Genomic DNA, 12,280 nt, shown 5'->3' with positions numbered 1-12,280 from the left:
GATGCATTCAATTAGTGGTGTTTGGAAAAGCTTTGGCCTCAAACCAGCACTTTAAAAAGGTTGCCTAAGGGGGAGAATACACTCTCTCCGATGTAACCTTTCGTAAAGTCCTTCTAGAGACTCCAAAGATGACGAAAATGACTTTCAAAACTGGGGAAACCTCAAGAACTCCAATCGAGGATGCGTAGTTCTGAAATGCTAAGTCAATTTACACTTCTATAGGGCTATACGCCAAATTCCGATCTTGGAATCAAACCCAAAACCCTGTGGTGACACTCTACCACCATGCCACAACACTGGGGTCATTTTAGATTAATAATGAACTAATCCAATGAACTATTTCCTGAATTTTATGATGCTAAAGTTACTAAACGCTCCATTTTTCATGTAAATGGATTTTTTTGGCTAGTAGAGTTAGCATTTGTTTTGTTTACAAGGACGGGATGTCTTTTAAAATGGGGGTGAAGTAGTATAGGGGGTATAATTCACCTGTTGCTGGTGCAGGAAGGCGGGATCTCTGGCACTTAAACCCACGAAGCGATTGGCCGTTGGGGTCCCGGGTGCGGAGTAGCCTGGGCGGGGGAAAAAACAGAGGGTGACGTCAACGGGGCGCTGCGGTCGATCCGGCCGCTGATTGCGAGTGCTCCATAAATTCTAAGCGCAGTCACCGGCGTGGCCGGCGTCCAATCGTGACGAGCGGAGCGCCACAAGGTCAGATTTTGGGCCCACTTTAATTAGCGGGTAATAAACCCACCAGCGTGACGTAAATCCGCTTTAAATGTTTTATAACGCCGAACGAGAGAGAGAAAGAAGCGATATGTTAGAGTTTTTTTACGAGGCGGCGTGGGGATGAGGATTAAAAATGTCAGCGTTTGACTCACCTTCTGTGGACGTAGTGATGGGTTTGGTGTCCGGCATGGACAGGGAGACGGGTCGTACGGCGCCGTGATGCGGTGAGGGAGCCAGGACTGGCGTGAAGTGGCCCGGGACTTTACCCACGACTTGGCCGCCGCTGTTGGGCTGTAAGCGGGGGTGCAGTAAGTCTATTATTAACATCAGGTTGAAAAGAAAGATGGCAGAGAGAGCGCCATTATCGCCGAAGGGGGGACGGATTTCCTACATGATTTTACACAATGATTTTAATGGCGCTCATAAATGGAATCGGACGGATCCGGGGCGTGAAAAGACGGCACAACAACAACGGTGGAGGTGGCGGCCCGGGGACTGTCGAGAAAGAGTCAAAAGAAAGAGCCGGAGTAAAGAAAGAGCCGGAGAAAGAATGGCTCCCCCAGAAGAAAAAAAAAGGGGGCCACTCTTGCAGACGGCTGGAGACTGTCTGGGGCGTTGCTTTGGGGACCGCCCCAAGTTCAAAACTCAAACAGTCCTTTCTGGAAAACAATTGTGTCCAGAGGGTTCCCCCATGCCACCTCAATAGAATCTTTAATTAGAGTGTCATATAATCTGCCGCGTTAAAGCAAGCAGAAAAACTTTCTGGCACTCGTCCACCGGGCTTATAAGGGCGCTCTTATTTGTTGGACACCCCCCTACCCCACCCTAACTCCTTGCCAACCCACCCCACTACCCCACTACTAAACCCCAAACCCCTCCCCTCTAACCCAGACCAGTTAATTCCGCACAAGAGCCGGCCCAGGCAACGGCAAATATTTACAACCTTTATCATTCCCTGTGGTTTTTTCCTCTGGCGTAACAGACATCCCTTAAAAAAAAGAGAAAGAAGAAGAAAAAACAAGTCCAGACTGTACCGGTTCCCCCACCCATCCCCCCTAGAGTCGGCCATTGTTTACAGTGCGACGCGGCGGGACGTAAAAGTCATAAATGTCAAGGCGGGAATCTTGAAATACAGCGCAGTCCGGCGTCTGTTAAATGGCGGTTTTCCCGCATTCCTCTACGAATGAGGCGGTTGTCGGGTTTTTAACATACCTGGCCGCTTTGCGGGCTGGTCGGGTCGTACGATGGCACGTAGCTCTTCAAGGGGTCGGCCGGGTTGAGGTGGGGTGGGTAGCGGATGGTGCTGTGCGGGAAGTAGGACGATGGTGCGGGAGGCAAGATGGCCGATGCCGAGAACTGCAGTGGAGAGTGCGGTGGTGGGCTTCTGGTGGAGATGACTGTGGGGAAACGGGAGGCGGGGTTTAAGGGATGGGAACTCGGGACCGGAGTCGTTTTGGGGGACTCACCGCTGTGTCCAACTCCCGTCAGGCCGGGGTGATGCGGCTGGGGGAAAGGGCTGATTCGGGGTGAGGAGTCTTGTGGCGAGGTGGGGCTGAACATGGCCTTCTCGGGTTTCTTCATGGTGGGTGAAGACATGTCTGCTGAAGAGAAAAATGGGGAAATTCAGGTGGGTGGGGGCCATTTTTCCTGCCTATGGCTATTCAACCTACACGAAAACAGGTGGGGAAAAGTTGACTTTGTACATGGATGCAAAACAAAGGCACAAAATGGCCGTTTAGGTACAAACACGGGAACTTTTTAGTCAATTCTGACAAAGGGAAAGGGTAAAGCAAGGCATAATCCCTCCGTGGTTAATCCCCGTTTTTTTTAGGAGTCGTGAAATTTGTTAAGAAAGCGGAAGAATAAGCAAAGCTAACGCTAACAGACTGGAGCCGCTGCCGTCACAACCGTGTGCCTTTCGATTTTCCACGCTCGGACTCCAGGGGCTACACAGAGGGATCGGGGAGTCGGGGTGGGGGGTTGGGGGTAAATTCCCACCCAGAGGTTGCGAGAGGATAAAGGCTTGGCCTTTTCCGTCAAAATCCAAGCTTTTTCCTCTTTAAAACTAGCCGAATCCTTACCAGAAGTGTCACCAGAACCCTTTCCGGCGCCATTTTGGGGCAGGGGTACGGCAGAAGCATATTATAGTTCCAAATTCCACCATGTAGTTAACAATTGTTGGATTAATACAAGGGTTCGAATAAGAAAAATGTCCTTGAATTATAGACCTGAATTTATGCTGACTATGGCGAATGTTTGGGGACTTTTGCAAAGATTTGAAGTGGCTTGGTCTTGGGTAAGGACGCCATTTTTTTACATACTCTAAGCTCCACCCTCCCGCCAGAGTAGTGACAGGTGCGTTTGCGTGGGGGCGGAGTTTCAAACCAGCCTTGGGGCCATCTCATTCCATCACGGTATTCGAATAGAGTTCACCGGGTTGTTGCTCCCTATCTGAACCCGTTGAATCCGGTTCCCTGGTGGTGACGGAGCCCTACTTGGCAAAAAGGTCCTCCAATCACCTGCATCTCGTTCATGCCAGTTCTCCCGACTGCTAGCCGGCGAGCTAGGTGACGAGTAAAAGTTGGGTCCGGTAGGGCTGGTGTCCATGTTTTCATCCATGTTGACGGTTTTGGGTCTTTTACTGTACGAATAAAACCACAAAAACATGCGTTTTAGCCTTTAGCCTTTAGCCAGACCGCCCCGATCCGGCACTAATGAACCGAGGAAGCCTAAGGGGCGTGGCTTACCTGCCAGGAGGCGAAGACAGTGATCGGTGCATCCCTACACCGGAGTTCAGGTCGTGATAATAAGGCTGCCCGGGCATGTCCGCCATGGAGAAGTTGACCACCGCGCCGTGGGTAATGGGCACTGCGGAAAGAAAAGAGCGGTGAGGCGCAAAAAAATCCCAGATTGTTTCCCTCCTTGCCACGGGAGACGCGCAATTAATCGTACTATTGCATGAGTGGTCATTATTGACGCTTTAGAGGCCCCGCGCATCGAATTAAACGCTCCTACTTGACCATTACGCCGTTTCTGCTGAGCCCGAAGATTTAAAAAGTCAACGCCAGTGGCGCTACGGGTTGTTTTTTTCCGGGAGAACGGCGCCACTTGTTGGTGTGAGTCGCTATGGTTTTTATACCGGGTGTTTTTTTATGAAAATAGAGCGTATCGTTGGTGAGAGGGGAAGGCACGTGCCGGCGGCGGCGTGTTGTGGTTTGAGGTCGGCCGCTGGCACGGTCCTGCCGCCAGCGCCGCCACCCACCGCCGCTACCGCCGCCGTGGCCTGGCAAAGACCCAGAACCCGCTGCTAGCCACATGGAGACGTCTAGGGAGATCCCGCCATTGGGTTATTGTCCCCATAAAGTCAACTGTTACATAAAAATCCCCCAAAATCCAATGCTAACATCAACTAGACTGTTATGCCATCCTCTTTAAAACTAGACATCAAATCCACCCTTAAAAAAGTCAGTTTAGACGGTTTTCCTCCATTTCAACTTGCTAAAAAACCACCAGGCGAATGTTTTTAAAGGTCTGACAAAGAGTTTTTAGCGGAACTACCGCCAAATCCGCTAAAAACCGCAAAGAATGTCTCAACTGGGCGATGACGGACAAGCGGTTGCATGCGAGTGTGAGGCGTACCGTATATTCCCACGCGTTTTTTGACCTTTTTAACCTCCCAGAACAAACTTAAAAATGTAACCGACGTCAACAACTACTCAAAGCAAGGCGACTGTTTTGCATTTCAAGGCTACAGACGGCGCCGGGTGTCCTATTTGTTCGATTTGGGACGTTGGCTAATGAGGTACAATGTGGAATTTCACAAGTCCTCGAACGGATGAAGTAGATTTTCCCCCCGGGTGTTAAAAAAATGGAGAGGAAAGGGCGCAAAGACGAGTGTGGTTTCCTGGAGAGTACACGTTGTTCTAGAAACGTTTGCTCAGAAGGAGGTTCGGGATTCCTGGAGGAGTTCAACACCGTCCGGCGTGTCGCTACACATACGCCATTCTTGACAAAAACCAAAAAGCCGGCCAGACCGGATGGATGGCGCGCGCCTCCCCGAAGAAAGACGTGTCATGTGACAAAATCCCCGCGTAATTTAGGCTCCGGGACGGCTAGATCTAATCCCCGGAATGGTTGACATTCCCGAGGTTCGGCACCGGTTGACAGCTTGGCTATTTGTACGGCGAAAAAAAATGGCGAGGGACTTACTTCTGGACACCCGCACCAGCTCCGCCACGCTGAAAACTCCTGATTTGATGAAGCTGTCTTCCAGATAGACTGACAAAACAAGGACAAAGTCAGATTTCTCGTCCAATAAGACAACAAAGAAGGACCATCCATTTATTCAATGTAAATCTTTAAGCCAACATCCAACTACATTACTAATTATGATCGCTAAAGCTATCGCTAGCAGGGTGTGGCTTTGGAAAAGGATCATTAAATTGTGTGTGGTTTATATCAAGGGTATTAGACGACTTTACATGTGGGCTGGATCATTTCAGATATAATATTTTGAGTTTTTTAATTCTATAAATGGATTAAAAGCCCTGAATATTCTGTTTTTTATAGATCTAAACCAAGGTTTCTTTTAGAAATTTTTTATGTATATTTTTAGATTTTTTGCAAAAAGGTTTTTTGAACTAAAAACAGAAAAATGGGTTAAAAAATAGCAATTATTGACTGTAATAAATGTAATAAACATCTATACTCTATACTTTCTCGGGCCGCACAAAATGATGTGGTGGACCAGATTTGGCCCCCGAACCGCCACTTTGACACACGTGGTTTCGATTTTTTTGCTTTCTGGAATATTCATTCACTTATCCCAGATTGAATGACAAGAATTGACTACCCTATTCAGTTCAACTATGAAATAATTAGCATATATATTTACCGATAAACCACTCAAGTGTACATTATGACCAAAAAAACTGTTAAAAAAAGCCAACTTAGTCCAAAAAAAAAACAATTTCTTTGCAATTTTGGACCCCAGAAGTCTGACAAAGGCGCTACCGTGCTGCCAATTTAATTAATTTCTTATGACCAATCAAGTTTTATCCCCGCACATGCCTGGCCGTTTGAAAAGCGGCGCTTCAGCAAGCATTTTAAGTCGCAATTACCTTGACGCCAGATGTGTCCCAGTGACGACGCAGTCCGACTTTTACGAGTCGAGAGCTTAAAAAAAATGTTTTTGCCTGCTCGACAGCCTTTTTTTAAAAAAAAACTCTAAACGAGAACGAACAATGGCCCGGAGGAGCGAGTACAGGAAGGATGACTGGTCCTCGACATACCTGGAACGGGGTTCTTGCCAGGCTCATTGTTACTGGGACTTCCTGACTGTTGGGAGTCTGCAAGCAAATTAAGGGAGGGGGGGGTCCGGTCAGTACACTTTCAAAACAATAGTTCTAATCGTACACAAGGAATTGCGTTTTGTCCAAAAAGTACCGTATTTTCTGGCGTATAAGTCTTAAAAATGGGTGAATTTGACCATTTCTCTTGCATAAGCCGCCTCCCACTTTTACAATTGTTAACAACATATTTAAAGTTTTAATAGGAAATATAAATATGTTACTTTGGAGGATTTAAAAAAAAAAATATATATATATATATATATATATATATATATATATATATATATATATATATATATATATATATATATATATATATATATATATATATATATATATATATATATATATATATATATGTATATATATTTGTCTATCATACACAAAAGAATTGCGTTTTGTCCAAAAAATACCGTATTTTCTGGCATATAAGACTTAAAAATGGCTGAATTTGACTATTTCTCTTGTATAAGCCGCCTCCCACTTTTACGATTGTCAACTCCATATTTGTGGTTTTAATAGGGGTTCCAAAAGTGTTACTTTGAAGGGAATTTAAGAAAAATATATGTATTTGTCTATTATACACAAAGGAATTGCGTTTTGTCCAAAAATGTTCTGTATTTTTTGCGTATAAGCCATTTCTCTCATATAAGCCGCCTCCCACTTTTACAATTGTTAATTCCATATTTGTAGTTTTAATAGGGGTTACAAAAGTGTTACTTTGAAGGGAATTTTTAAAATATATATATATATTTCTGAGATACTTTATCGTCTGCTGGATTGGTGTTGCCTGCACATAGACCAGGGATGGGTAAACTATGGCCCGTGGGCTATGTACGGGCCACGTTAAGCTTTTTAATCTGGCCCGGTGTCAATTCTAGGCAAGACTGGGATTGGCCTTGAACAAACTCCTCCCTCTTGGCCTCCCTCCCTCCAGGGGGCAATGAAGCGACCTGGGGACGACCCGCGGTTGAAAATCAACACCTCCCCGAGAGCGAGACACTCGTTTCTGCGTGGCTGTTAAGAGCGCAATGAAAACAGAATGTTCTTGGCCGAGGCTCAACAATGACAACGTTCTTCGGGGGCGGCGGGGGGGGGGGGGCGGAGTGGGGGGGGGCACGTATGGGAAGTTTACGCTAAATCGGGGAGAGTGTCTTTCCTCCAAATTGCTCTTTGTTCTGGGATTGTTGTTTTGGGTCTGGATTGGCGGTCCCGTTTAAGACGGCGTTCCGATGTGGCCGTTACTTTTGAAGTGGTACAAAACTTGAGTCAACATGGATTTACCCGCGTTTTACTTGAATCAATATTGAACATTCTAATTGGTACACCCGTGTTGAGTGTCTAGACTTTGGAGATGATCATCATGTTGTATCATTTCAATACAAATCATTTGATTGCCGCACTGAATTTGAACCTGGAACTACTATGACACCTACTACTACAACAATGACTACTATCAATTCACCGACTACCACTATATTACCACAACTAAATCTTCTATAATGACAAAAAAGCATTCAATTCACTAAAACAACTACCACTACAAAAACAATAACAACAACAACAACAAGACAGACTACTACAATGACTACCAAAACAACAACCACCACCTTGACACTACCACAACCGTCTGTTATTTGTGCAAATTGTTCGATAATGACAATAAAAACATTAAATTCAGTTCCCTTAAACAACTACTACTACCATCACGACAACTACCACCACTAAAACTACCACTAACACTACTACCACTAATACCACCAATACTACTACCACTAATACCACTACCATCACTACAACTACCACCACTAAAACTTCCACTAACACTACCACCACTAAAACTACCACTAACACTACTACCACTAATACCACTACCATCACTACTACTACCACTACCATCACTACTACCACCACAACCATCACTACTACCACCACTACCATCACTACAACTACCACTAATACTACTACCACTAATACCACTACCATCACTACTACTACCGCTACCATCACCACTACTACCACTACCACCACTACCACCACTACAACTACCACTAATACTACTACCACTAATACCACTACCATCACTACTACTACCATCACTACAACTACCACTAATACCACTTCCACTAATACCACTAATACTTCCACAACATCACTACAGCTCCCACTAATACTACCACAACATCACTACAGCTACCACTAATACTCCTACCACTAATAATACTACCACCACCACTACCACCACCACTACCACCACCACCACTACCACCACCAGCAGTGGTAATAGTAGTACCAGCAGCAGTAGTAGCAGTACTAGCGCCATCGACGACACATGGCATCTAATCCATCTAGCGCTGCTTAGTTGACGAATTCGCATTGATGTACTACAACACTAACTTCTTTTTCCTCTTTTCCACTGATGCAAGTACGCATGTCAAAGCCAATAATAATACTACAAGTCACCCTGAATGCCCCCCAAAACAGATTCCATTTTTGGGACACAAATTCAAACCCATCATAGACCAAATATTGCTGAATAAATACAACCGACTACAAGCTCCATTTTTCCCTTTTGTCAAGCTCCCCTGGAACGCCATCGTTTGCCGATTGGCCCGCATGGAGGTTTTGGCGCAGGATGGGCGGGGTTGCCACGCGACAAGCGTAGAGCCCCCCCACCCCACACACACACAACACCCCTCCCTTCTCCCTAAAAATAAATAAATAAATAAAAAGAGTGTAAAAATGAGCAGATGGCGGCAGCAATTAGAGATCCCGGGTAGCATCTTCCAGCAGGAGGCCCCAGCGCGGCCCCTACCGCGGCACCGGGCAGCACCGGGCGGCGCCACCTGGATGACTCAAGGTGCCACGCAAACATATGGCACATCTGCCAGGCACGGAAACACCGCCTCTTTCCCCTTACATGCTGACCTTTCACCCCTTCCTCATCTTGCAGGTGGCGGCAGAATTTCTGTTGTTGCTTATTGTTTAACTCCCTTTGTTCATTTTTCATGGATTTTTTTTGAGCCCAAATGGGATGAAAAGTGGCACAAATATTAAATAGATGATGAGGGAAATGTTGCCACGGTCATGTGTGCATTTTCAATGAAAAAAAAGACATTTTGGGTCAAAAATTTGAATGAGATATAATAGTAAAAAGCACAAGACAAATATACGGCGCAATTTTTTTTGTGCTGGCATTTCTCCAAAAGCTTTTACGATCACAAGCTAACGTGGTTACATTGTTGTTTTTTGGGCACATAAAATCTTTAAAACAATTAATCAAACGTCATTATCATTTCAAATCAAGTCCTAAGCTCTGAAAAAAACTGCAAACACGTTTACCTGGGATATTTTTGCCATAGTTTCTCTCAATTTTGATCTTATTTTGGTCTCATTTTGGTGTCATAAATACACATTTGTTGTTTTTTTTGACAAATAAAATCTATAATTAATCAAACATCATTTTCACTTGAAATTTTCATCTCAAGCTCTAAAAATAACCAGAAATTTCTCAATTTAGCTCAATTTAGCTCAATTTTTTCTCATTTTGGTTCCATTTTTGCGCCTCATCTCCTATTTTTTGCTTTAAAGTCAGGCAATGTGTATCAAAATGCGTAAAAACCACAACCAACCCTGAAATATTTTTACCATGTTTTCAATCATTTTTTGTCTCAATTCTGTCTCATTTTAGTCTCAATTTTGTCTCATTTTGTTCATTTTTTTTTGCTCTAAAGTCAGGCAGTGTGTATCAAAATGTGTACAACCCAAAACCAACCCTCGAATATTTTTTCCATGTTTTCTATCATTTTTTCTCTCAATTCTGTCTCATTTTGGTCTCATTTTATCTCATTTTAGTCTCATTTAATCTCATTTTAGTCTCATTTTATCTCATTTTGGTTCCATTTTTGTGCCTCATCTCCTATTTTTTGCTCTAAAGTCAGGCAGTACGTATCAAAATGCGTACAAGCCACAACCAACCCTGGAATAATTTTCCAATGTTTTCTATCATATTTTCTCTCAATTCTGTCTCATTTTCGTCTCATTTTATCTCATTTGATCTCATTTTAGTCTCATTTTATCTCATTTTAGTCTCATTTTATCTCATTTTGGTCTCATTTTTTTGCCTCATCTCATTTTTTTTTGCTCTAAAGTCATTCAGCGTGTATCAAAACGCGTAGAATCCGCCACGGCGGCCAATCCGAGAGTTTCCAAACAAACAGTAGGCTAACCTGTAAATAAACATTTGCGGCAGAGTGGGTTGGGCTTTGCCCCGAGAGCTTGGCAGGGCTGGCTAGTTCGCTCGCTACATCGTTGGCTGGCTCACTGATCTCGCACGGCCTGGTTCCAGAAACAACATTTCTTGGCACCCTTTGCTCTCGCCACTTGTTTAAATAAGCAAACGCAAAGGGAGCGAAAATCCGGTACCGATGGCGTTATTATCCCAAAGAAAAGCCGCCACCGCCACCGGGTGTTTTGGACGACTTTGCTACTTCGCCTTTTTCTCGTCCGGCGGGATGCTTATCGTTGTCGGATAATGACGAGGGTAATTAAGGCTAACGGCCAGAGAAATCTGGCTGGGCCAGAAAATCTTGGCGTCCAATCCCTTTTTAAGTTTCAGCCAATGAGAAGACATTCTACCTACAGAAGAGGATTATAAAAGAATATAAAATGCGGGTCATAAAGGAGGATTTTGGTGTATTTGTTTATTTTAATTGGAAATAATTCATTTGGGCTCATTTGGATTATTGACAGGCAAAATAAATGCTTTGGGATTGATTAAAAATTGATTAGGAATGGAATAAAAACATGAAATAATAAAATTACAACTGAAAGTATTAATATTTATGTTGTATTTTATTTTTTAAATCACTATAATCCTATTTTTTATAGAAAAAAACATTTAGGTGTTTTGGAAATGACATTTTACTTTGAAAGTCCCAGTTTAATTAATAACGATTAATATTTAATATTTTCATACCACTAATTTCCAAAATATTGTATTTAAAAAAAGTGTAATTAGTATTATTAGTATGAAGACAAAAACAATAAAGTTAAGCCAATTCAAATGTAATTTTTTAAACAATTTCATTGCGTGTATTAATATTATTCAATTATAATTTAAAACCTAAATAAGTAGTCAATATAATTCATATATTATTAGAATTAGAGGCCTCCCTTTAAAAAAATGAACCCTGAAAATGAATAAAATACATTTCTAGAAAACAAAAGTCATCTTTTTAAGCACACAACACATACACAAATATAGAAATATGTAATACAAACAAAAACATTTACTACAGTACATTTTCTCCTCCCTTTGGTGCCTTGCCTTTTTTTCATCGTAGATAATTGGAATGTAGAATATGTCTGGCCTAAGGAAACACCCGTCGACTCTACTTTTTTTCCCCCTCCCTTCTCTTTTAAAAACAGATATTTCCCATAGATGAATAAATAAACGAATAAAAACGACGTACAGGCAGATCCGTTTTCTGGTCGACATTTTGGGGAGAGAAAAAGAGAGAGACACTGTCCCGGCCGGCAGCCATTTTGTGCCGAGCGGGTTTCTTTTTCCGTGCACATGTACGGCCCCGTGGCTGCCAGAGGCCCGGGTTCCGAGCCAAGACGCATTTCGGCAGCCGGGGAAGGGGGGTAGGCAGGGTGTGGGGGGGTTAGGGAGGTCGGTAGGGTAGGGGGGGGGGGCGGACTTCCCAAGTAGGGGACCAGTAAGAGGGCCAAGGAAGGATCTGGCTAATTACGCCGCTCCGACGCGTAATGTTTCCACAATACAGCTGCTCCCCGGGTAAATATTTGATGTAGCCTCGGTAGACTTTTGCTTTTTTGGCTTTTTTTGGGGTGGGGGAGGGGGGCGGGGTCAGGGGGAGGGATGGACGGAAAGGGGGTGGGATCACCTGGAAACATTCAAGGAAAAACTGAACGGGGGTTTCAAGGAATACGAAGGAGTGTTTGTCTTTACTTGGAATTTGGTCTCTGTTAAAAAAATGCTATTTTATTATCAAAAAATGAGTTTTTTTGAGTGGTTGTATATTTTAGGATTATGCATAATTTATAAGGGCATTTTTGGGTGGTTTATGTGATGTGAATAGGTGGAATTTTTGAGGGAAATTAATAGTTTAGAGACAAGGAATTCTAACTGTCTTTACTCGGAATTTGTTCTTTAAAATAATTGCATGATTATCCTC

At 43.5% G+C, this 12,280-nt stretch overlaps 1 protein-coding gene and 1 long non-coding RNA gene across 5 annotated transcripts in view; one reads left to right on the top strand and one right to left on the bottom strand.

Annotated features, from left to right (window-relative positions):
- Positions 1 to 12,280, top strand: part of LOC144213197 (uncharacterized) — a 112,600-nt gene that overhangs the window by 40,295 nt on the left and 60,025 nt on the right. The gene's annotated exons all lie outside the window — the stretch shown is intronic.
- The window catches only part of LOC144213338 (nuclear factor 1 B-type-like), a 38,089-nt gene that overhangs the window by 6,220 nt on the left and 19,589 nt on the right, over positions 1 to 12,280 (bottom strand). For 2 of the 4 annotated variants that reach the window (XM_077741747.1, XM_077741749.1), the window contains exons 3-10: positions 6,021 to 6,077; positions 4,939 to 5,007; positions 3,477 to 3,597; positions 3,249 to 3,370; positions 2,196 to 2,330; positions 1,942 to 2,126; positions 882 to 1,020; positions 490 to 572 (exon numbers count right to left, since the gene is read on the bottom strand). In XM_077741747.1, coding sequence (XP_077597873.1) covers positions 490 to 572; positions 882 to 1,020; positions 1,942 to 2,126; positions 2,196 to 2,330; positions 3,249 to 3,370; positions 3,477 to 3,597; positions 4,939 to 5,007; positions 6,021 to 6,077 — 911 coding nt within the window. The remainder of the gene's footprint in view (positions 1 to 489; positions 573 to 881; positions 1,021 to 1,941; positions 2,127 to 2,195; positions 2,331 to 3,248; positions 3,371 to 3,476; positions 3,598 to 4,938; positions 5,008 to 6,020; positions 6,078 to 12,280) is intronic. The other 2 variants (XM_077741748.1, XM_077741750.1) reach the window with 1 other exon arrangement.

Source organism: Stigmatopora nigra, chromosome 20 (assembly GCF_051989575.1).
Source record: "Stigmatopora nigra isolate UIUO_SnigA chromosome 20, RoL_Snig_1.1, whole genome shotgun sequence".
Taxonomy (NCBI): domain Eukaryota; kingdom Metazoa; phylum Chordata; class Actinopteri; order Syngnathiformes; family Syngnathidae; genus Stigmatopora; species Stigmatopora nigra.
This window is presented reverse-complemented; position numbering and strand designations above follow the sequence as displayed.